The sequence below is a fragment of the Oncorhynchus tshawytscha genome, linkage group LG12, assembly GCF_018296145.1.
Source record: "Oncorhynchus tshawytscha isolate Ot180627B linkage group LG12, Otsh_v2.0, whole genome shotgun sequence".
Lineage (NCBI taxonomy): Eukaryota > Metazoa > Chordata > Actinopteri > Salmoniformes > Salmonidae > Oncorhynchus > Oncorhynchus tshawytscha.
Genome location: NC_056440.1, coordinates 27,308,143 through 27,333,557, shown reverse-complemented (window position 1 = coordinate 27,333,557; position 25,415 = coordinate 27,308,143). Strand labels below are relative to the sequence as shown.

Sequence of the window (25,415 nt, the reverse complement as noted above, 5' to 3'; positions counted from 1 at the left end):
TGTTCAACACATTTCCTCCTCTCAGTCCTCATTCCTTCTCACTGCCTGGGCTCCACTGTTCAACACATTTCCTCCTCTCAGTCCTCATCCCTTCTCACTGCCTGGGCTCCACTGTTCAACACATTTCCTCCTCTCAGTCCTCATCCCTTCTCACTGCCTGGGCTCCACTGTTCAACACATTTCCTCCTCTCAGTCCTCATCCCTTCTCACTGCCTGGGCTCCACTGTTCAACACATTTCCTACTCTCAGTCCTCATCCCTTCTCACTGCCTGGGCTCCACTGTTCAACACATTTCCTCCTCTCAGTCCTCATCCCTTCTCACTGCCTGGGCTCCACTGTTCAACACATTTCCTCCTCTCAGTCCTCATCCCTTCTCACTGCCTGGGATTCACTGTTCAACACATTTCCTACTCTCAGTCCTCATCCCTTCTCACTGCCTGGGCTCCACTGTTCAACACATTTCCTCCTCTCAGTCCTCATCCCTTCTCACTGCCTGGGCTCCACTGTTCAACACATTTCCTCCTCTCAGTCCTCATCCCTTCTCACTGCCTGGGCTCCACTGTTCAACACATTTCCTAACACATTTCCTACTCTCAGTCCTCATCCCTTTTCACTGCCTGGGCTCCAACCCTTAAGTGAGGCTTTATGAACCCCCCAGCTGGTTCAACTCCACATCTGGAAGTGGCTGAGTGACATCAGCGGCGGACAGGTCCTTATCCCAGCATGTGACGTTTGGGTCAAGCCACTGCCACTCTCTTTCTCTCCCCAGACTCAGACCCTCTCAACCACTCAATCACCTTCCTCTCAGGCCTTTGGCAGGCACACATGACAGGTGAGAGGGAGAGGGAGCGTCCGTTAAAACACATTGCATACATTTGTCTCTTTCTAATATCCTTACTTTTATTCCCTTTGCAATTCTCTCTGTTTCTCCTTCAGTTTCTCTCCCTCTCTCTCTCTCTCTCTCTCTCTCCCTCCCTCCCTCCCTCCCTCCCCCTCCCTCCCAACTCAAATAGATGCTCATCATGACTCTATGTAATGTAATAGACATTGGGAACATGTTGATTCTCAGTGGAAATAAACAGTATCACCTATTTAAAGATCTAAGCAAGGTAGAATCCTCAGCCCGCACCTCTCACGAAAACTACTGTTTCTGCAGCTCCAATCATTTTGGAATTGATTATGTGCGGACTGAGGTCACTTCCTCCAGTTTGGCCCAGAAAAAGACCACCTATTGTGAGAAGAGGAGGGGTGAGGGTGGTTGTCTGACAGGGGCTGACTATCCATCCGTTTTTTTTCTTCTGGGACATCTCCAAGTCCATAATACTTGGGTGTGAAAACTCATGAGCTGCACTAGAATGGTCTACCATATTCACACATACCCACTGAATGGAAAATTGTACCCAGATGGGCATGAGCGATGGTGGTATGGAGCACTTAGGGCTGTAAGGCAAGCACATTGGCCTACCCATGGGCAGTGGCTACCTGTCATTCAGGGCAGGTGAGGCATGCCTGTTTTGCATGTTATTTTGGCATTAATACGTGTAACATATCAGTGGGCAAACAATGTAAAAAAAAAGTTAATTAAGCTGCATACAAATGTTGTCTCTTTCTGGCTTTCTTGAGTAAGGCAGCTCCAAATTGCAGGTGTTTCAGCCTAACTCAGTGCTTTCTGTTGTGGTGGGGTAGCCAGTGGAAAATATGGACCGTAGGGGTTGGTAATGTTCTCTAGTTGTGCCGTTATTGGCTCAGTGTTCTGTCAGTCATGGGGACAATACATTACCACCAAATCTAAGGGTAGAGCTCGAAAATTCAAGCCCCTTGGGCGCTGCCATATAGTTACATTAGAAGTGCCCATCCAATAAGGCTCAAGGTCATTGGCCACAGATAAAATGTCAAATCATCTTATATCTACAGCAGCTTTGATTGGACTGATCATGTCGACATCATACCTTCAAAATCTTATCTAGGAATCTAGTTGTCTTTATCATGAATCTAGTTGACAATCTACTGGCAAATCCTTTTTAAGAGAAATTATAGATATTATAGATAAAACGTATTGGTGCTCATCAGCCATTGGACATTACACAACATGTTGAAAATCGCAAATTCAACAATGAGTGATTTTGAAGGAATTTTGAAGGAATCAGTGGCTAATTGCAAGCATTGCAAAGCAATCACTAGCCTGCTATTCAGTGGAATGGGTGTGTGGGTCTCTTTTCCAAACTTAAAAGGATAAACATTCAACATTGGCCATGATGTCAATCCAGCATGACTTCAGATTTCCCTGTTCTGAGTTTCCAGTTGTTTTGACCGCGGGGTCAAAACAACTGGAAACTCAGAACAGGGAAATCTGACTTCCGTGAGTTCAAGACAACTGGGAACGATCTCCTACTGGGAAAATATGTTTTGAACGGTCATCCAACTCGGAATTCCAAGTCGGGAACTTGGGCCTCTTTCTAGAGCTCCAACCTGAAGATCACTGACGTCATCATGATTGGACCTTTTTCAGAGATCCGAGTTGTCTTGAAAATATAATAAATCCAGAGAATAACTTTGATGACAAAGTTTGATGACAAAATGTGCCCACGAAGAACCGCCGCCCCACCTTCCTGTTCAAGTGAGCACAGCACAACAAGGTGAGTCCAAAATGTATTGTATGCTGTTGCATAAATTATGTAACATGCAAGGGAAATATGTATACTGTAGCTAGGAAAGTAATAATAAGTGTATGTTGTGTAATAAGCTGGTAGTAGCCCATGCATGAAAAATAAAATAATATTTTGCCCCACCAAGAATATATTTATAAACAAATTCTTTGAGTGTTCCATAACACAACTGTTAATCTGATTAATTGAGTGTGTGTGGTGAGGGATATGTCTATAGGGTATAGTGGTGCCTCTCTTACCCCGGTCAGGCTCTGGGATGCGGGCGCTGGCTGGGGCCGGGACTCCAGGGGGTCCAGGAGGTCCAGGAAGCCCAGGTAGACCCCTCTCTCCTGGGAGACCTGATGGACCTTTGGGTCCTGGGGGAGGGGAGATACACCGCACTGTTTCACTGAGGGACAGCATTGGCATGACAACAATGGAAAGAGTAGGAAAAAACTCCATGACAAAAGCAATAATCAGCATTGGGACAGCATTCAAATCAAATCAAGCTTTAGGATTAAAAAACTAAGAATACCAATAAAAACTGAATAAGACTAAAAAGCACCCTAAGGAAAAGCAAAGCTAAAAAAGTGTGTTTTAAAATGTCTTTTGAATATGTCCACAGTTTCGTCCCCTCAGGTTCTCTGGCAGGCTGTTCCAGAGGCTGGGGGCATAGTAACTAAAGGCTGTCTCTCCATGCCACTTAGTCCCCCTCAGGTTCTCTGGCAGGCTGTTCCAGAGGCTGGGGGCATAGTAACTAAAGGCTGTCTCTCCATACCTCTTAGTCCCCCTCAGGTTCTCTGGCAGGCTGTTCCAGAGGCTGGGGGCATAGTAACTAAAGGCTGTCTCTCCATACCTCTTGGTCCTAGGCTTTAAAAGGCCAGTGCCAGATGACCTGAGGACCCACTGGGTACATAACTTAAGAGCATGTCTGACCTGTATTGGGGTGCACAATCGTTGATTGATTTAAAAACCAATAGAATTATCTTAAAATGAATTCTAAAACTCACAGGCAGCCAGTGCAGAGACCTTAAAACCAGCGTAATGTGTCCTCTCCGTCTGGTCTTGGTCAGTACCCACACTGCAGCATTCTGTATGTTTTGCAGTTGACCAATGGCTTTCTTGGGTAGACCAGACCGGAGAGCATTACAGTAGTCAAGCCTGCTTGTAATAAAAGCATGGATGAGCTCTCTGTATCCGCCTGAGAGAGAAATGACAGCACCTTGGCAATGTTCCTCAGGTGGTAAAAAGCTATTTTGGTCACGTGTGATTCACAATTGAGTTCAGAATCAAAAATGACACCTAGGTTTTTTACCTGCTGTTTTATCTTTATTGCCCGTGAATTAAAATGTGCGGCCAGATTCTCTCTCTGTGCTTTGGTTCCAACAATAAGTACTCCCGTCATGTCTTGATTTAGCTGGAGGAGGTTGTGAGCCATCCAAGTATTTAAATCACTAATACTGTCTAATAATTTATCCGTGGAGTTAAAATCCTTTGGTGACACAGAAATGTAAAGTTTTGTATCGTCTGCATAGTAGTGAAAATCAATGCTGTGTCACACCCTGATCGGTTTCACCTGTCTTTGTGCTTGTCTCCACCCACCTCAAGGTGCCGCCTATCTCCCCCATTATCCCCTGAGCATTTATGCCTGTGTTTTCTGTTTGTCTGTTGCCAGTTCGTCTTGTCTTGTCAGGTCTTACCAGCATGCTTTCCCAGTTTCCTGTTTCTCAAGTGTTTGTTTCCTAGTTTTCCCAATTTTGACCATTTTGCTTGCCCTGACCCCGAGCCTGCCTGTCGTCCTGTACCTGCCTGACTCTGACCTGATTACGAACCTCTGCCTGTCCTGACCCCGAGCCTGCCTTTCGTCCTGTACCTGCCTGACTCTGACCTGATTACGAACCTCTGCCTGTCCTAACCCCAAGCCTGCCTGTCGTCCTGTACCTGCCTGACTCTGACCTGAGTATGAACCTCTGCCTGTCCTGACCCCGAGCCTGCCTGTCGTCCTGTACCTGCCTGACTCTGACCTGATTATGAACCTCTGCCTGTCCTGACCCCGAGCCTGCCTGTCGTCCTGTACCTGCCTGTCCTCGACCTGCCCTTTGCCACGTGCTATAATAAATGATTGAGAACTGTACTATCCGCATCCTGTGTCTGCATCTGGGTCATATCCTGAGTCATGATATGCTGTGCTTTCTTACAAGGCTGCCAAGGGTTAACATATGTAAACTGAGCAGTACCGCACCCAAAATCGGAACCTTGTGGAACGCCACATGTGATATGCATTTTAGAATAGATAGGTTCTAAATAGGTAGGTAGGTTCTAAATAGGTTCTAAACCAATTTAGAGCTGGACCAGAGGCCAACCCACCTCTCCAGTCTGTCCAGAAGGACACCATGGTCAACACTGTCGAATGCAGCACTTAAATCCACAAGGACAGAGAGCTGTTTGGCATCTGTGTTGACTCTTAGATAATTTACCACTTTAACTAAGGCTGTGCTGTGGTGGGCACAAAAACTACAAAAAACAGATTGGAATTTTAAAAAGATACAGTTGGCACTTTAAAAATGATTTAGCTGTATGAAAACCAATTTCTCCAGAATTTTGCTTAAAAATGGAAGGTATTTTGGCCGAAAATTGCTAAGAGCTGAAGAATCTAGATTACTTTTCTTCAGACGTTTCTTCAGTTTTTAGTGCAGTGGGGAAAGTGCCCGGTGTCCGGAGAGAAATTTTTATTCTCTTTTGGTATATCATTAGATTTTTCATTGAGGATTTTCATCATTTCAAAGGGCACCAGATAGGTGAACCCATGATGAAGAGGTTTCACCCTGTGTTGCCTTTTCTGGCATGCCGCACAATGGCAGGGGAGCCCTGGTGAACCTAGACAAATTGGTAGGGTACAGGGCTGTATAGATGTATAGTAGAGAATGTGAAGGGAGAGAGGAAGTGAGCGATGCATGGTGTATTAGGTTTCCGTGCTTGGTGGTTAACATCAGCATCAGGCAAGGAGAGGAGAGAGCGGGCTGAGCGACTGACTGCTGTTCAGCTTTAATTAACAGGCTCTTAATGGCTGTGTGGGAGCTCAAAAGAGGACCTGGGAAAACTCAAATAAACACTATTAAATGTTGGAGCATATTAGCGGCACTGGTGCACAATAAATTAAATACTGCCTGCATCTGCATGAGCCGGAGTGTGAGAGCGCTCACGGTTGTGTGTGTGTGTGTGCATAACCAGTCCCAACAAGCCAGCTCGTGAAAGTGTTTCTCTCTCCCTCCCACATCGGTTTCTCCTTTTGTTGAAAAAAGGTGAGAAAGAAAAGCTGAGATGTGACTTGTCCCTGTGGCCCAGCTGGATTGGCCTGCTCCATCCACAAACCCAAACAAAGTGCCTCACCTCCCCACCACAACAAGATCTGACCTCATTGTTTGCACTTTCCTGAGGTAATGCTTTGCACGCACACACACACACACACACACACACACACACACACACACACACACACACACACACACACACACACACACACACACACACACACACACACACACACACACACACACACACACACACACACACATGCAACTGACAACAGCTATCATTGATTGTATTATCAACTATGAATAACTTGGCATAGAAGAGGGTCATTTGTAATGTGTTATTACAGCTCTAATTGGATTTGACACCTCGCTGATTCATTTTCACTTTGCTTTGGTAAACATTTTTTTATTTTTTTATTTCACCTTTATTTACCCAGGTAGGCTAGTTGAGAACAAGTTCTCAATTGCAACTGCGACCTGTCCAAGATAAAGCGTAGCAGTGTGAACAGACAACACAGAGTTACACATGGAGTAAACAATTAACAAGTCAATAACACAGTAGAAAAAAAGAGAGTCTATATACATTGTGTGCAAAAGGCATGAGGAGGTAGGCGAATGATTACAATTTTGCAGATTAACACTGGAGTGATAAATGATCAGATGGTCATGTACAGGTAGAGATATTGGTGTGCAAAAGAGCAGAAAAGTAAATAAATAAAAACAGTATGGGGATGAGTGGTAAAAATGGGTGGGCTATTTACCAATAGACTATGTACAGCTGCAGCGATCGGTTAGCTGCTCAGATAGCAGATGTTTGAAGTTGGTGAGGGAGATAAAAGTCTCCAACTTCAGCGATTTTTGCAATTTGTTCCAGTCACAGGCAGCAGAGAACTGGAACGAAAGGCGGCCAAATGAGGTGTTGGCTTTAGGGATGATCAGTGAGATACACCTGCTGGAGCGCGTGCTATGGATGGGTGTTGCCATCGTGACCAGTGAACTGAGATAAGGCGGAGCTTTACCTAGCATGGACTTGTAGATGACCTGGAGCCAGTGGGTCTGGCGACGAATATGTAGCGAGGGCCAGCCGACTAGAGCATACAAGTCGCAGTGGTGGGTGGTATAAGGTGATTTAGTGACAAAACGGATGGCACTGTGATAAACTGCATCCAGTTTGCTGAGTAGAGTGTTGGAAGCAATTTTGTAGATGACATCTGTAGATGACATCGCCGAAGTCGAGGATCGGTAGGATAGTCAGTTTTACTAGGGTAAGTTTGGCGGCGTGAGTGAAGGAGGCTTTGTTGCGGAATAGAAAGCCGACTCTTTATTTGATTTTCGATTGGAGATGTTTGATATGAGTCTGGAAGGAGAGTTTACAGTCTAGCCAGACACCTAGGTACTTATAGATGTCCACATATTCAAGATCGGAACCATCCAGGGTGGTGATGCTGGTCAGGCGTGCGGGTGCAGGCAGCGAACGGTTGAAAAGCATGCATTTGGTTTTACTAGCGTTTAAGAGCAGTTGGAGGCCACGGAAGGAGTGTTGTATGGCATTGAAGCTCGTTTGGAGGTTAGATAGCACAGTGTCCAAGGACGGGCCGGAAGTATATAGACTGGTGTCGTCTGCGTAGAGGTGGATCAGGGAATCGCCCGCAGCAAGAGCAACATCATTGATATATACAGAGAAAAGAGTCGGCCGAGGATTGAACCCTGTGGCACCCCCATAGAGACTGCCAGAGGACCGGACAGCATGCCCTCCGATTTGACACACTGAACTCTGTCTGCAAAGTAATTGGTGAACCAGGCAAGGCAGTCATCCGAAAAACCGAGGCTACTGAGTCTGCCGATAAGAATATGGTGATTGACAGAGTCGAAAGCCTTGGCAAGGTCGATGAAGACGGCTGCACAGTACTGTCTTTTATCGATGGCAGTTATGATATCGTTTAGTACCTTGAGCGTGGCTGAGGTGCACCCATGACCGGCTCGGAAACCGGAAGGCATGGCCAGCTGTTGAGAAATGCTTGTTGAAGTTTTCGATAATCATGGATTTATCGGTGGTGACCGTGTTACCTAGCCTCAGTGCAGTGGGCAGCTGGGAGGAGGTGCTCTTGTTGTCCATGAACTTCACAGTGTCCCAGAACATTTTGGAGTTGGAGCTATAGGATGCAAACTTCTGCCTGAAAAAGCTGGCCTTAGCTTTCCTGACTGACTGCGTGTATTGGTTCCTGACTTCCCTGAACAGTTGCATATCGCGGGGACTATTCGACGCTATTGCAGTCCGCCACAGGATATTTTTGTGCTGGTCGAGGGCAGTCAGGTCTGGAGTGAACCAAGGGCTATATCTGTTCTTAGTTCTGCATTTTTTGAACGGAGCATGCTTATCTAAAATGGTGAGGAAGTTACTTTTAAAGAATGAGCAGGCATCCTCAACTGACGGGATGAGGTCAATGTCCTTCCAGGATACCCGGGCCAGGTCGATTAGAAAGGCCTGCTCACAGAAGTGTTTTAGGGAGCGTTTGACAGTGATGAGGGGTGGTCATTTGACTGCGGCTCCGTGGCGGATACAGGCAATGAGGCAGTGATCGCTGAGATCCTGGTTGAAGACAGCGGAGGTGTATTTGGAGGGCCAGATGGTCAGGATGACGTCTATGAGGGTGCCCTTGTTTACAGATTTAGGGTTGTACCTGGTGGGTTCCTTGATGATTTGCATCTAGCTTAGATTGTAGGACTGCCGGGGTGTTAAGCATATCCCAGTTTAGGTCACCTAACAGAACAAACTCTGAAGCTAGATGGGGGCGATCAATTCACAAATGGTGTCCAGGGCACAGCTGGGAGCTGAGGGGGTCGGTAGCAGGCGGCAACAGTGAGAGACTTATTTCTGGAGAGAGTAATTTTCAAAATTAGTAGTTTGAACTGTTTGGGTATGGACCTGGAAAGTATGACATTACTTTGCAGGCTATCTCTGCAGTAAACTGCAACTCCTCCCCTTTGGCAGTTCTATCTTGACGGAAAATGTTATAGTTGGGTATGGAAATCTCAGAATTTTTGGTGGCCTTCCTGAGCCAGGATTCAGACACGGCAAGGACATCAGGGTTAGCAGAGTGTGCTAAAGCAGTGAGTAAAACAAACTTAGGGAGGAGGCTTCTGATGTTGACATGCATGAAACCAAGGCTTTTTCGATCACAGAAGTCAACAAATGAGGGTGCCTGGGGACATGCAGGGCCTGGGTTTACCTCCACATCACCCGCGGAACAGAGGAGGAGTAGAATGAGGGTGCGGCTAAAGGCTATCAAAACTGGTCGCCTAGAGCGTTGGGGACAGAGAATAAAAGGAGCAGATTTTTGGGCATGGTAGAATATATTCAGGGCATAATGCGCAGACAGGGGTATGGTGGGGTGCGGGTGCAGCGGAGGTAAGCCCAGGTACTGGGTGATGATGAGAGAGTTTGTATCTCTGGACATGCTGGTTGTAATGGGTGAGGTCACTGCAAAGTCTGGCTGTGTTGTGGTTCTGCACACACTCAATTCCACCTGAAGGACCATAACCCATGGTCAGCAGCACAGTGGCACAGCTGGGTAGTCAAAGTGGCTCCATCTCCAGAGTCTGTGTGTTAGCATGACGTTAAGGCAAACTAGGCTCTATTTTTCCAGCAGGATAATGGGGCCCTGGAGCAGCTGTGGGCTACAGTATCAAGGTGTGAGTAAAATTGTGTGTGTGCATGTGTGTGTGTGTGTGTGTGTGTGTGTGTGTGTGTGTGTGTGTGTGTGTGTGTGTGTGTGTGTGTGTGTGTGTGCGTGTGTGTGTGCGTGTGCGTGTGTGTGTGTGTGTGTGTGTGTGTGTGCGTGTGTCTGGGTGCCTGTGTGCGTGCATGCGTGTAAGGAAATCGTAGTTCTTCTGTACAGGAAACACATGTCCTGTCTATGCGCTGATTCAGGGAAAAACAACCCAAAATACATCAGTGCACGGCTCCACACACCTCAACCCTAACTCCAACCTCACGCTGCTTCCCTCCCTGCGGAAGTCCCTGAGTGTGACAACAGTCTCCCCTTGACTCTTTATGAATCTGTCTGAACCACTTTTACACCACTGCTGAGATCATTTATTTCCCTTCCTCCTAAACTCTTGCTACCAAACATGCTCTCATAAGGCTCAGGGTTTCAGTAACATCAAACACATTTTTGTCAATGTTATCATTTCTAGTATGTGCAATGTACAGAAAGATTTCAACATATAGGGGAGCAAATTGTTTGTAATAGAAACCCTATAAACAAGCAACAATAAACACGTCGTCCACCACTGATGCATCTTGTGACTAACACATTTCTGTGAATTACTACAGCTCCCACCTTGGGCCAATCAGTGCAATTTTGTAAATGCCGGCTCTCTATGGCAAGACACATCATTCACCCAAGTTTAGTCAAAATCAGCCCAGTGCTGTCTGAGATATCGCATGTGACTAATGTACGAACGAATGTACGTACGGATGGAGACAGATCCACAGTTCCCTCCCAGATTTCATCATGGGGGACAACAATAACACCACAGACATATGGAAGACATAAGGAGACAGGACTTATACATAGCTCATGTTCATTTCAGATTGGATTCACATGGTGTTTCTCAAAAAGTGGGTTTGTAGCTTAACTTTTGCTCTACATCTCATTTCTACCAAGCAGCAGCAGGGTCATATGTCCCTCAGAGAGGGAGGGGTACACTGTCTGCTTGTTCCATACAGGGAGGAACCAGAACCACAGCCACCAGCTCCAACATTCTACATTTACATTTGAGTAATTTAGCAGACGCTCTTATCGAGAGCAACTTACAGGAGCACATGTATGACAAAATTATTACTCTGTATTTTATTGTCATTAAACTCATAGCTGCTCAGGAATGCCTAGGGATTTCTTGTTTTCGGACTGTTATTTATTATTTGTCCGTAACCATTTACCCTCGAATATAAGCAACAGATTTATGCTTTTCTTTATGTTGCTGAACGAATCGAATCTGGTTAGTCAGCAGGCAGGAACAACAGCGAGTATTGCGAGCCATAGGGGAGTTTTGTGTAGTCTGAAGAGAAATATTTTTGGCGGGCTGCTGGAAACCATGCTGAATCAGCGAACTTTGTATTTAGTAAGTCTTATGGTTGAAAAGTCTGTAAGTTATCACCATGTTGTCCGCAGAGGAACTGCTGTGTTTTTTATGGACTACACATGGCTTTGTGGAATGGCAGAGTGGTTTCACAGAAAGACAAACACTCTGATGCAGGATGTCATGATGCAATTTGTTGAGATCTGAGTGACTTTTCCACAATTGTTTCAGGCCTTAAGTCAACAGGTAGTGACATACACTCCGGGTTCTTGTCTGCCCTGGCAGACAGAGAGTACTGTCATAGTTGTCTTGGAGACAATGGGTTAAGTGGGTGGGTACACACACAATCCCCCTGTCCCTACACTGATCTTCACCATCTTTACCGCAAGCGTATTTATTGACAAACAGTGTCAATGTCTTGTAAGACAAGAAGCATTTGTTTGACATCGGTGCACCCTGCTTAATCAACTGGAAATCTGGAATGTGTCTGTTATTCATGAAACATACATCTACTGAGTACAGTCTGTTATTATCATATTTCAGCCAAAAGGAATGACTGTCACACATTTGGAGGTTTACAAAATCAGTGGTTGTTATAAATCATACACTCTGTCATTGTCTAGTTACAGTAAGTATCTTACCCACTAGTCCTGTGGTCCCAGAAGGGCCTCTCATCCCAGCCTCGCCCCTGGGGCCACTGGGGCCCGGCAGTCCCCGAGACCCTAGCTTCCCTGAGCAAAGACAGTGGACAGACACTAGTAACCATTGAGCCATACTGATACAGCCACAAATAAGAGTTTGTGTTACAAAGCAATGACTGACTTGACACCTCAAACCTACCATCTTGTCCAGGGGTACCGTCTCTGCCTCTATCGCCCTGTGGACCTGTGTGTTTGGGAAGAAATAGACAGGTGTCAGAGAGCAGACAAGGGCCCAGGGAAAGAGGGAGAGAAAGGGGTTCCATTGCCTTGTGTGGAAAAATGGACTAGACGTTGAGCGATTCCTGAGGTGAAGGGTTACAGGTGAAGGCAGAGCAGCTGAGCCGTGGACTGGATTAGATAGACTGGCTGAAAGACTAAGCACTGAGATGTTAATTAGTGCCACAGAGGTGCCAGAGAGGAACAAACCCCTTAGCTAGTCATGGGAGACTAAAACCCAAGAGTCCCACACAGGGCAGCAGATTCTGCGAAATTAAAGCTCCTATATTGTAGTGAAACTCAAAACGTACAGTACCATTCAAAAGTTTGAAGGGATTTTCATTTGTTTTTACGATTTTCTACATTGTAGAATAATAGTGAATAGATCAAAACTATGAAATAACACATGGAATCATGTAGTAACCCAAAAAAGCATTAAACAAATCAAAATATATTTTATATTTGAGATTCTTCAAAGTAGCCACCCTTTGCCTTGATGACAGCTTTGCACACTCTTGGCATTCTCTCAACCAGCTTCATGAGGTAGTCACCTGGAATGCATTTCAATTAACAGGGGTGCCTTGTTTAAAGTTAATTTGTGGATTTTTTCCCCTTCCTAATGCGTTTGAGGCTATCCGTTGAGTTATGACAGGGTAGGGGAGGTATACAGAATATAGACCTATTGTCACGCCCTGGCCTTAGTCATCTTTGTTTTCTTTATTATTTTGGTTAGGCCAGGGTGTGACATGGGTGATTTATTGTGTTCGTCTTGTCTGGGGTTTATTAGATTAATGGGGTTGTGTTCAGTTTAGTTGTCTAGGTAAGTCTATGGTTGCCTAGAGTGGTTCTCAATCAGAGGCAGGTGTTTATCATTGTCTCTGATTGGGAACCATATTTAGGCAGCCATATTCTTTGGGTATTTTGTGGGTGATTGTTTCCTGTCTTTGTGTTTACTGCACCAGATAGGGCTGTTTCGGTTTTCACGTTTCTTGTTTTGTAGTTGTGTTCATGTTTGAGTTTTCTTATTAAAGAACCATGAACTATAACCACACTGCGATATGGTCAGCCTCTCCTTCCCAGGAAAAAGCCGTGACACCTATTTGGTAAAAGACCAAGTTCATATTACAGCAAGAACAACTCAAATAAGCAAAGAGAAATTACTTTGAAAGTTTCTTCAAATCAAATCAACTCAACTATTATTGGTCACATACACATGGTTAGCAGATGTTAATGTGAGTGTAGTGAGATGCTTGTGCCACTAGTTCCAACAGTGCAGTAATATCTAACAAGTTATCTAACAATTTCCCAACACACATATCTAAAGGGGTGAATGAGAATATGTATACAGTATATAAATATATGGATGAGCGATGGCCGAGCCGGCATAGGCAAGGTGCAATAGAGTATATACATATCATATGAGTAATGTAAGATATGTAAACATTATTGAAGTGCCATTATTTAAAGTGGCATTGTTTAAAGTGACTAGTGGGATGGTAACGGTGTGAACAAGCAGTGGCTCGGGTGGTTGTTGTCTTTTTGGCCTTCCTGTGACATCGGGTGCTGTAGGTGTCATGGAGGGCAGGTAGTTTTCCCCCGGTGATGTGTTGTGCAGACCGCACCACCTTCTGGAGAGCCTTGCGGTTGAGGGCGGAGCAGTTGCCATGCCAGGCTGTGATACAGCCCGGCAGGATGCTCTTGATTGTGCATCTGTAAAAGTTTGTCAGAGTTTTGGGTGACAAGCCAAATTTCTTCAGCCTCCTGAGGTTGAAGAGGTGCTGTTGCACCTTCTTCACAACACTGTCTGTGTGGGTGGACTATTTAAGTTTGTCTGTGATGTGTACGCCAATGAACTTAAAACTGTCCACCATCTCCAGTGCTGTCGCTTCGATGTGGATAGGGGGGTGCTCCCTCTGCTGTTTCCTGAAGTCCACGATCATCTCCTTTGTTTTGTTGATGTTGAGTGAGAGGTTATTTTCCTGACAGCACACTCTGAGTGCCCTCACCTCCTCACTGTAGGCTGTCTCGTCATTGTTGGTAATCAAGCCCACTACTGTTGTGTCATCTGCAAACTTGATGATTGAGTTGGAGTCGTGCATGGACACGCAGTCGTGGGTGAACAGGGAGTACAGGAGGGGGCTGAGCACGCACCCTTGTGAGGCTCCAGTGTTGAGGGTCAGCGAAGTGGAGATGTTGTTTCCTACCTTCACCACCTGGGGGCGGCCCGCCAGAAAGACCAGGACCCAATTGCACAGGGCGGGGTTGAGACCCAGGGTCTCCAGCTTGATGATGAGCTTGGAGGGTACTATGGTGTTGAATGCTGAGCTGTAGTCAATTAACAGCATTCTTACATAGGTATTCCTCTTGTCCAGATGGGATAGGGCAGTGTGCAGTGTGATGGCAATTGCATTGTCTGTGGACCTGTTGGGGGGGGGTATGCAAACTGAAGTGGGTCTAGGTTGGCCGGTAAGGTGGAGGTGATATGATCCTTGATTAGTCTCTCAAAGCACTTCATGATGACAGAGGTGAGTGCTACGGGACGGTAGTCATTTAGTTCAGTTAACTTTGCCTACTTGGGTACAGGAACAATGGTGGTCATCTTGAAACATGTGGGGACAGCAGACTGGGATAGGGAGCGATTGAATATGTCTGTAAACACACCACCCAGCTGGTCTGTGCATGCTCTGAGGACACGGCTAAGGATGCCGTCTGGGCCAGCAGTCTTGCGAGGGTTAACACGTTTAAATGTTTTACTCACGTCAGCCACAGAGAAGGAGAGAGGGGGAGGGTGCAGTTTTTGTTAGCGGGCCGCGACGGTGGCACTGGATTATCCTCGAAGCGGGCAAAGAATGTGTTTACTTGATCTGGAAGCGTGACGTTGGTGTCCGGGACGTGGCTGGTTTTCTTTTCGTAGTCCGTGATTTCCTGTAGACCCTGCCACATACGTCTCGTGTCTGAGCCGTTGAATTCCGACTCCACTTTGTCCCTGTACCGGCATTTCGCTTGTTTGATTGCCTTGCGGAGGGAATAACTATATTGTTTATGTTCAGCCATATTCCAAGACCTCTTTCCATGGTTAAATGCGGTGGTGGTTCGCGCTTCCAGTTTTGCGCTGATGCCGCCATCCATCCACGGATTCTGGTTAGGGTAGGTTTAATAGTCACAGTGGGTACAACATCTCCAATGCATTCTTTATAAACTCACTCACCGAGTCAGCGTATAGATCGATGTTGTTCTCTGAGGCTGACCAGAACATATCCCAGTCCACGTGATCAAAACAATCTTGAAGCGTGGATTCCGATTGGTCAGACCAGCGTTGAATGGTTCTAGTACATCCTGTTTGAGTTTCTGCATATAAGACAGTAGGAGCAAGATGGATTTGTAGTCGGATTTGCCGAAGAGAGGCTGGGGGAGGTATTTGTATGCATCGCGGAAGTTAGAGTAGCAGTGATCGAGGGTATTACCCCGCGCGTAGTGCAATTAATATACTGATAGATTTTAGATAGCCTTGTTCGCAGATTTGCTGTGTTAAAATCCCCAGCTACAATAAATGCAGCCTCAGGATATATGGTTTCCAGTTACATAGAATCCAGTGGAGTTCCTTGAGGTCCATCTTGGTGTCTGCTTGAGGGGCAATGTGCACAGCTATGACGATACCTGACGAGAATTCTCTTGGGAGGTAATATGACCGGCATTTGGTTGTAAAGAATTCTAGGTCGGGTGAGCAGAATGACTTGAGTTCCTGTATGTTGTTATGATTACACCATGAGTCGTTAATCATGAAGCAACAACATATCCAGAGAGAGCCATGTTTCCATGAAACAGAGAATGTTACAATCTCTGATGTAAGGCAACCCTTGCTCGAATTTCATCAACCTTGTTGTCAAGAGACTGGACATTGGTGAGTAGTATACTTGGGAGCGGTAGGCGATGTGCACGTCTACGGAGCCTGACCAGGAGGCCGCTCCGTCTGCCCCTTCTGCGGCGCTGTTGTTTTGGGTCAGCCTAAGGACTCGAAGTGAGCCGACCATCTCTATCGGCGCCATTTTGCTAAAAAAAAAAGTTGCAAAATGCATCAAGCGCTATGATGAAACTGGCTCTTATGAGGACTGCCAAGGATTACCCAGAGTTACCTCTGCTGCAAAGGATAAGTTAATTATAGTTACCAGCCTCAGAAATTGCAGCCCAAATAAATGCTTCACAGAGTTCAAGTAACAGACACATCTCAACATCAATCTTTCAGGGGAGACTGAGTGAATTAGGCCTTCATGGTCGACTTGCTGCAAAGAAACCACTACCAAAGGGCTCCCAAGTGGCGCAGTGGTCTAAGGCACTGCATCACAGTGCAAGAGGCGACACTATAGTCCCTGATTTGAATCCAGGCCGTATCACATCCAGCCGTGATTGGGAGTCCTATAGGGTGGTGCACAAGTGGCCCAGCGTCGTCCGGGTTTGGCAGGCGGAGGACATCATTGTAAATTATCTGGCTTGCTTAGTTGAATGAAGGTTAAATATATACAAAAAATAAAGGACACCAATAATAATAATAAGAGACTTGCTTGGGCCAAGAAACATGAGCAATGGACATTAGACTGTTGGAAATCTGTTCTTTGGTCTGATGAGTCCCAATTTTAGATTTTTGGTTCCAACCGCTGGGTCTTTGTAAGAGGCAGAATAGGTGAACGAATAATATCTGCATGTGTGGTTGCCTCTGTGAAGCATAGAGAAGGATGTGTGCTGGTGTGGGGGTGCTTTGCTGGTGACACTGTCAGTTATTTACTTACATTTCAAAGCACACTTAACCAACATGGCTACCACAGCATGCTGCAGAGATACGCCATCCCATCTGGTTTGTGCTTAGTGGGACGATCATTTGTTTTTCAACACGACAATAACCCAACACATCTCCAGGCTCTGTAAGGGCTATTTGACCAATACGGAAAGTGATGGAGTGCTGCATCAGATGACCTGGCCTCCACAATCACCCAATTGAGATGGTTTGGGATGAATTTGGGCCGCAGAATGAAGGAAAAGCAGCCAACAAGTACTCAGCATATGTGGGATCTCCTTCAAGACTGTTGAAAAAGCAATCCGGGTGAAGCTGGTTTAGAGAATGCCAAGAGTGTGCAAAGCTGTCATCAAAGCAAAGGGTGGCTACTTTGAAGAATCTCAAATATAAATATATTTAACACTATTTTGGTTACTACATGATTCCATATGTGTTATTTCATAGTTTTGATGTCTTCACTATGATTCTATAATGTAGAAATGGTCAAATAAAGAAAAACCCTTGAATGAGTATGTGTGTCAGAACTTTTGACTGGTACTGTATACACGGAGCAGATAATTTCTCTCTCTCTCAAAACTACTAAGACTGACCCACAAACATTGTCTGTGTGGCAGGACAAACATAATGGTGCATTTACATACTTCTACAGGCCTCAGAAGGCCAGTGAGGATCTTAACCTAAGAGAGCCTTTGGCTAAAACAGATTTGAATGTAATTGGATGGAAGTTGATACACTATTGAAAAGCCTTTTGAAAGTGCACCAGCAGAACACTCTATCTTTCTAGCTGCAGCCAACGCTGGGCTGAGCTCCAGGGAAGGAGAGGGCTTTCATGCCCTGAAGTGTTCACTTTCCATACAACAGAACCCTGAAAGAGAGCAGCGCAGACAACTGGAAATTAGTGTGTGTGTGTGTGTGTGTGTGTGTGTGTGTGTGTGTGTGTGTGTGTGTGCGTGCATGCACGTCTCTCTTTTAGCGACAGAAGAAATATGATATGGGGGAGGAGAGCTGTTTGAGATGCAATGGAGAACGAATTACAGCACACAAAGAGAGCCGTGCAGAGTGATTTTCTAAGAAATTATCAAACATAACCCGCTTCACTCAAATCAGTAGGAATACATGGTTGTTCCTAAAACCTGCCCATCTATGTGTATAGGTGACTTGTACGTACCTACGGATCCCTGCTCGCCAGGGGCTCCTTTGGTTTGTGGAGCCCCTGTCTGTGAGGAAGACTCTGGTGCCGTTCCTTCTTCACCCTGTAGGTGGCGGTGAGAAGTGGAGGCAGGAGAGGACAGCACTTGGACCTATTGGATAAAATAGGAAAGAGAGAAATTTGAAGAGATGTTTTAATTTACATTTTTATTAGGATCCCCATTATCCGACACCAGTGCCGACAGATAGCCTTACTGGGGTCCGACACATAACGAAAAAGACAATACAGATAAAATACTTTACAATTTATTGTAGTGTGCATGTGTGTTTTCATCTATCAGAGAAATGCCAATGCCTTTCAAATGGACTCATGATCAGAGACTGTAGCCTCTCGCTGCAGCACAGTTTTCAGTAGAGGAGGCCATGACTGTACCTTTTCCTCCAGTGAGCGGAGTCTGTCTGTCAGGGCTGTGAATCGACTACAGTTGAAGCAATCTGGAGAACAGACAAAGAAAAAAATACTATACGTGGACAAGTGTCAATATCTGCAAAAAGCACTTCCAAAAATGTACTTCAATGAATATGAGAAACATGGGGCCTGAGTGTTAAAGCAAAACATTGTAAAGGAGATAAATTGGATCCCAGGTGTTCTGAATCTGATGATATTTAAAAGAGAAATATGGTTCCAGGTGTCATAGTACAGTATGAGAGAGTGTTAGGGTCCTGGTTCTTACTGGTGGAGAGCTGCTCCCCTGTTCCTGCTTCTGTGCGGGCAGAGGCAGGAGGTCGGCGGAGAGTGGACGGCTTCCTCACCGCCTCCTGAGCCACCAGCTGGTTTCCTGACTCTGTAGCAGAAGAGGAAGGGGAGGTTGAAGAGGAGTCATTTCAGTAGACCACACAGTGAGTTCATACAGTCGTCATTCCGTTATGATGCACTAAGTCAGTCATGCAAATGGCCCTTATAAGCAGTGAGGCTTCCAGACAACAGCACAATCAGTCCACATCAACAAGAAAATACCAACCCTCCCAAAAGTATTTTCACTCAATTTCAGAATGCTCAGTGGTGCCAATATTCCCTTGTCAATTCAGTATTCTTTTTTTATTCCATTATTTTTATTCACATGATTTGTCATTCTGATTATGATGAAGCACAGTGGCAGGCTAGTTGGACTGCATGAGAGAGTTCTGCTCTGAAAGCCCTGGACAAAAACTATCTAGTGTCCTGTGACTGCAAGGAGACAGGGAGCTTCTCTCTACCAGGTGACCTCACCAACACCACTGTCAGGGTGGGCTAGCAGGTGAGGAACACAAGGGAGAGGGATGGACGGATGGAGGAATGGATAGAAAGAGGGATGATAATGCTAGAGCAGGCGTGACTTTTATCTCTGTCCTGTATCCCATCCATAGAGCCATGATTACATGGAACTCCATTCCATCTCAAATTGCTCAAGTGAACAGCAAACCTGGCCTTGAAAAACAGCTTCACAGCACTTCAATTCCTCTCCCCTATTTAAACAAATGATTTGATGTGTATGTATGTACTGATATGAATGTATAACTCATAGTCTAGTGCTACTGAATTGAGTCACTATTGAGTCAGTACAGAACCTTTCAGTTATATTTTTCTTGTTTTAATTTATTTAGTTTGTCCTTGAGCTATTCTTGTCTATTTTCTGTATTATGCCATGTTTCATATTTTGTGAGGACACCAGGAAGAGTAGTTACTGCTATAGAAACAGCTAATGGGGATCCTAATAAAATACCAAATACCATACTGTAAACATCCTATAGAAGTAGGATCTTAATTTGAGCCAGTTTGCTACAGCAAGGAAATAATCCTGCAACAACGGGAAATGTGAATTATTATGTGGATTATAATTAATGGATACATTTTTCTTAGGGCAAATCAAATTACAAACTTTAGAAGCCTTTTTATACCTTGAATACACTACAAGTTTGCATTTCCTGCTGTGCAGAAAGATTCTCAGCAACAAAAGAGTGATCAAATTATTGGTACACTGCAATTGTATCAAATTCACACACAACAAAAGCTACACTTGGCCAAACTGCTTTCATGTTGGTATGATTTGATTGAATATAAAAACAGTTTCAGCTCTGAGTGCTCTGTTCTATCTCGCCTGTGGGAGTTTGTGTTCCTGCGGGTTGGGGATGTTTTAAATAGGCAGACCTTTGTGGAGTTCCACACTGTCTCCTCTGTGTGTGTTAGTGTTGTTGTGTCTGTATGACCCAGGTTCTGCGGACACAAACAAGAGTCTGAGTTCAGCACCTAGTTAGACGCCAGCCAACACCTCTTCTCAGAGTCAGCTGGAGCCAAACACACTGCAAACCACTGGCCAACACTGCCTGAGCTCACTCAATCTCTCTCTGTCATTCACACAGTCAGCCACACTTACTGTAATATATATTATGTGCTACTGATGCTCGTCAGTGACAGCACAGACAGAAATACAGTACAAAGAGTTCATGTTCTGTTCAGAGTTCAGTGGGAGAAAGCAAAAGAGGACAAAAGAGAGCACAACAGAAAGAGTTAGGGCCCATAAAGAGAGAGAAGGAGAAAGGGAAATTAACAGTGTAAATGGGTCCTGCTCCAGACACTTGCCCTCAATCTTTGTGGATTTGATTTTCTATGTTTTGGGTTGAAAGGCTTTCTCAGTGGGTTACTACTAGCGCATGTGGAAATGAAACAAGGTTCGAGCTGAGACTGTAAATCAATGGTATGTTCTGAGGAATGTGTAAAGATGTACTGCTAAAAGCCCTATCTTCCATTTCAGTAAGAATGCAAAATTAGAGGCGAACTTCGAGTGGGGAAATAACACAGTCTTCGTTCTGCTCCATGTCCGTCTGTCTGCCTGTTTATGTGAGGGTGTGTGTGTGTGTGTGTATGGTAGGGGAGATGTCCTATGGAGACCAGGTAATAATGATGACAGTGTCCGATTTCAAATAGGCTCGGAATTGATAATATACCCCTGCTCCAGAACGCACTGAAAGCACCTCTAACCCAGACTCCCTTTCCGACAGACAGCATTTCTTTTCTCTTTAGATTATAGACCATTCACGTGCCAAGATCCACCCTCCCACACTTAAACACATTGTATGAAACGTTCAGCTGGCTCTGGCACTCAGACAACCATCCCCCACACACCCCAACTTCCATTCTCTCACTCTCTCTTTCATTCACTCTGCCTGCCCATGTCTCAAGTTTGAGAAATCACAGGATAACAAGTCAACTTATTCCCTATATTCCCATAGACAGTGTCTGTGAAGCAGTGTGTGTTGACTTGGATGTGCTGAGTGTGATCTATTCATCTGGGCCAAGAGTAACAATGTCGGGGCTTGTGACTGGTCTCTCTCTCTCTCTCTCTCTCTCGGCTAAAGGGGGGGGGGGTCAGAGAGACTTGCCTGAGTGCATTTGACCCTTGACCCTGTGATGCTCTGGGCCCTAATCAAGGTTTGAATCAGAGCTCTTCATTAGAAGAGACCCCTGTGGAGAGAGGAGAGGTTGTCCTGACATCAGCTCTGTGTCTGGTTCCAGGCTCTGTGGCTGACAGGACAGGACAGGACACAGAGCACAGCACAAGGGGGAGTTTTCCACTGTTTACAAACACTGACAAGTCATTTCCTCCCCACTGGCCTGGCCTGCCTGGTGAAACTCTCTCAGGAGACAGAGGGAGAGGGGTGAAGGTCACACCACTGCTGTGTCAGGGTTAATTAAAATCTCATTAGTGTTATACAATTATCCACAGCTCTGAGTGTGTGTGTCACAGGAGGTTGGTGGCACCTTTATTGGGGAAAACAGGCTCGTGGTAATGACTGGAGTGGAATCATTGGAACAGTATTAAATACACCAAACACATGGTTTCCAGGTGGTGGATGCCATTCCATTTGCTCCGTTCCGGCCATTATGAGCCGTCCTCCGCTCAACAGCCTCCACTGGCGTATATATGTGTGTGTGTGTGTGTGTGTGTGTGTGTGTGTGTGTGTGTGTGTGTGTCAGTACTGGCAGTAGGAGCATAACGCCTTCCTGCTCTGTGACTGTAGTTACCAAAATAACTCCCTCCAACACCCTTTAAGCAGCCCCTGAGGGCCCTCCATGGCAGTCTGGGGGAGGCCCCTGACAGCACACAGTCACAGGGAGAGGGGGCTGGGAGCCATCCTCTTCCTGTGAGACAAAGTCTCACCAACCAGCAGGCTTGTGTGTGTGTGTGTGTGTGTGTGTGTGTGTGTGTGTGTGTGTGTGTGTGTGTGTGTGTGTGTGTGTGTGTGTGTCATATTAAATCAATGTTCATTGGTCGTGTACACAGATTTGCATATGTTATCGCAGGTGTAGTGAAATGTAGTAATACCTAGGAATAAATAAAAAAACGATACACACATAATACACATATACATATACACTACCGTTCAAAAGTTTGGGGTCACTTAGAAATGTCCTTGTTTTTGAAAGAAAAGCAAATTTTTTGTCCATTAAAATACCATCAACTTAATCCGAAATACAGACATTGATAGGGACTTGTGAGGTGTCTGTTTCTCAAACTAGACACTCTAATGTACTTGTCCTCTTGCTCAGTTGTGCACCGAGACCTTCCACTCCTCTTTCTATTCTGGTTAGAACCAGTTTGCTCTGTTCTGTGAAGGGAGTAGTACACAGCGTTGTACGAGATCTTCAGTTTCTTGGCAATTTTTCACATGGAATAGCCTTCATTTCTCAGAACAAGAATAGACTGATGAGTTTCAGAAGAAAGTTTTGAGCCTGTAATCGAACCCACAAATGCTGATGCTCCAGACACTCAACTAGTCTAAAGAAGACCAGTTTTATTGCTTCTTTAATCAGGACAACAGTTTTAAGCTGTGCTTACATAATTGCAAAAGGGTTTTCTAATGATCAATTAGCCTTTTAAAATTATAAACTTTTGGCCTCCCGAGTGGCGCAGTGATCTAAGGGACTACATCGCAGTGCTAACTGTGCCACTAGAGATTCTGGTTTGAGTCCAGGCTCTGTCACAGCCGGCCGCGACCGGGAGGCCCATGGGGCGGTGCACAATTGGCCCAGCATCGTCTGGGTTAGGGAGGGTCTGGCCGGCAGGGATGTCCTTGTCTCATCGTGCACTAGTGACTCCTGTGGCGGGATAGGCACAGTGCACACTGACACGGTCGCCAGTTGTATGGTGTTTCCTCCGACACATTGGTCCGGCTGGCTTCCGGGTTGGATGGGCATTGTGTCAAGAAGCAGTGCGGCTTGGTTGGGTTTTGTTTCGGAGGATGCATGGCTCTTGACCTTTGCCTCTCCTGAGTCCGTACGGGACTTGCAGTGATGAGACAAGACTGTAACTACTACCAATTGGATACTATGAAAATTGGGGAGAAAAAGGGGGTGAAAAATAAATAAATAATAATAATAAACATGGATTAGCTAACACAACGTGCCAAAGAGAACACAGGAGTGATGGTTGCTGATAATGGGCCTATGTAGATATTCCAATCAAAATCAGCAGTTTCCAGCTACAATAGTCATTTACAACATTAACAATGTCTACATTATATTTCTGATCAATTTGATGTTATTGCAATGGACAAAAAAGAAGCTTTTCTTTCAAAAACAAGGACATTTCTAAGTGACCCCGCTCTTTTGAACGGTAGTGTACATTAAGGGTTAAGGTTAAGGTTAGGGGTTAGGGAATACATGTTTTGGTCCCCTTAAGGATAGTACAACAAACGTGTGTGTGTGTGTGTGTGTGTGTGTGTGTGTGTGTGTGTGTATTTGTGTGTGTATTTGTGAGTGTATTTGTGAGTGTATTTGTGTTTAATGGTCCAAGGTCAGTCCTCCAGTGTTACTTTCCCAGTGAAAATAAACCAGACCATTCTGCAGCCAGCCCAGCCAGCCTAGCCTGCCCAGAGAGCACATTTCCTCCTTCTTTTCTTTACAGAGCCCATTAATGCTCCAACTCACTCTAGGCTCCCTCTCCTTAGCTCATTATTTGCCCTGGTTTATTTATTCTCTCTTTGATATGCAAAAGACGTAGCCATGTGCAGACAGACAGCCCTCGTGCTAGGAAGGCCTGTCTTCTGGAGGTATTTCTATGGCTAAAATGTCTCTTTGTTTCTCAATACATATGGTCTGTAATGGTGGGTGGGTGATTATATGCAAGCTCACACACATCTCGTCTCAGTGGTGGCCTTGATGGAGTTTAATCAACAACGAGGTGTACATTTAAACTATGTGATTTTACCACAGCACAGGTCAGAACCTGAGAATGAACTCTGTCAGATGGGACTGGGGCTCTGGCTACACCTTCTCCTCCTCCTTCTTTAGCTTGAGTTTCATAAGACTGGTTTAGCTCAGAGCCAGAGGTTCCCAGAAGGAGGTATGGGGTCTGAGGGAGCGGCGAGCAGCTGTGGACACAGACCATCCAGACAACACAGGGCTGGGCCGGGCTGGGGAGGGGAGGAATCGTCCTGATCTGATCCATCTCTGTCTGCTCAGAGAGTGACCGGGTGCTGCTGACCAGCCAGGCCAGGGAGTTTTTATCTGTCACGCTGCTGTTGAAGCCTTCATGAAGACTAAAGACCACTGGTGCATGTGGACAAAGATTTGGATGCATCTGTAGATGCATTCCTCTTAGACAAAATTATGATCCTGCGAATATTCCTTACAGAGTGGCTGGCTACCCTTTGTCTATGAGTTCTGACCCAGCAGTTTCACTGGTTTATTAGTGTGACTAAAAAGGGCATATGATAACAAGTTTGGGTGATGCTCCTCCAGTTCTGTCTCTCTGCCTCCTCTCATTCTCTCTCTCTCTCTCTCTCTCTCTCTCTCTCTCTCGCTCGCTCTCTCTCTACACATGGCTTCCATCTCCCAAATTGCGTTGGGACCATGGTATCGTCACTGTGACCAACCCGAGACTCCTCTTCAGTGGGCCAACCCAAAACTGCCCTGCACCCCAGCGTTTATAGTGCTTTCCCAGGATTCCAGCTTTGCTTTTATTAGGTGATTGGCTGAGAGGGAGGGGTGGCCTACATCATGAACTGCCACTCTCCAGTGACCCCCCACCTCAGCCTGCAGTGGTGAGGCCCACAATTTCTTCTCACACTGCAGTGCCCGCTGGGTTCCTGTGGGACTCTGTAATTAGGGGCAGTTGTATGGGGAAGGGGAAGGGGGGGTCCTTGGGCCAACATGGACTATCTCCAGAATTCACTATAAGGGTAGGTTAAGCTCAGAGAGTCTTTCCACGGACACTCACACATATTTGGCTACACACACAAACACACACTGCTAAGGTTGTTGATGTGAGCAGACCTGCTGCAGAGGTGTTGGGCCAGCCAAACTGCAACTGAAACCAGACGTGGCCTTTAGGACCCTGAGGTGAGGGGTGGAGTGGTGGTGGTGGTGGTGGGGGGGGGGGTCAGGGAGGTGCTCTCACCTCCTACAGACACATCTCACTTCATCAGTCAACACCAGCAGGCCGGCAGGCAGACCAGACAGTCAGACAGGAGATCC

The 25,415-nt window shown here is 45.7% G+C and overlaps 1 protein-coding gene across 3 annotated transcripts in view; it reads right to left on the bottom strand.

Annotated features, from left to right (window-relative positions):
- The window catches only part of LOC112248529 (EMI domain-containing protein 1), a 98,348-nt gene that overhangs the window by 13,420 nt on the left and 59,513 nt on the right, over nucleotides 1-25,415 (bottom strand). For all 3 annotated transcript variants that reach the window (XM_024417650.2, XM_024417649.2, XM_024417651.2), the window contains 6 exons: nucleotides 18,634-18,744; nucleotides 18,333-18,394; nucleotides 17,919-18,051; nucleotides 11,885-11,929; nucleotides 11,686-11,775; nucleotides 2,906-3,022 (listed from right to left, as the gene is read on the bottom strand). In XM_024417650.2, the coding sequence (XP_024273418.1) occupies nucleotides 2,906-3,022; nucleotides 11,686-11,775; nucleotides 11,885-11,929; nucleotides 17,919-18,051; nucleotides 18,333-18,394; nucleotides 18,634-18,744 (558 nt within the window). The remainder of the gene's footprint in view (nucleotides 1-2,905; nucleotides 3,023-11,685; nucleotides 11,776-11,884; nucleotides 11,930-17,918; nucleotides 18,052-18,332; nucleotides 18,395-18,633; nucleotides 18,745-25,415) is intronic.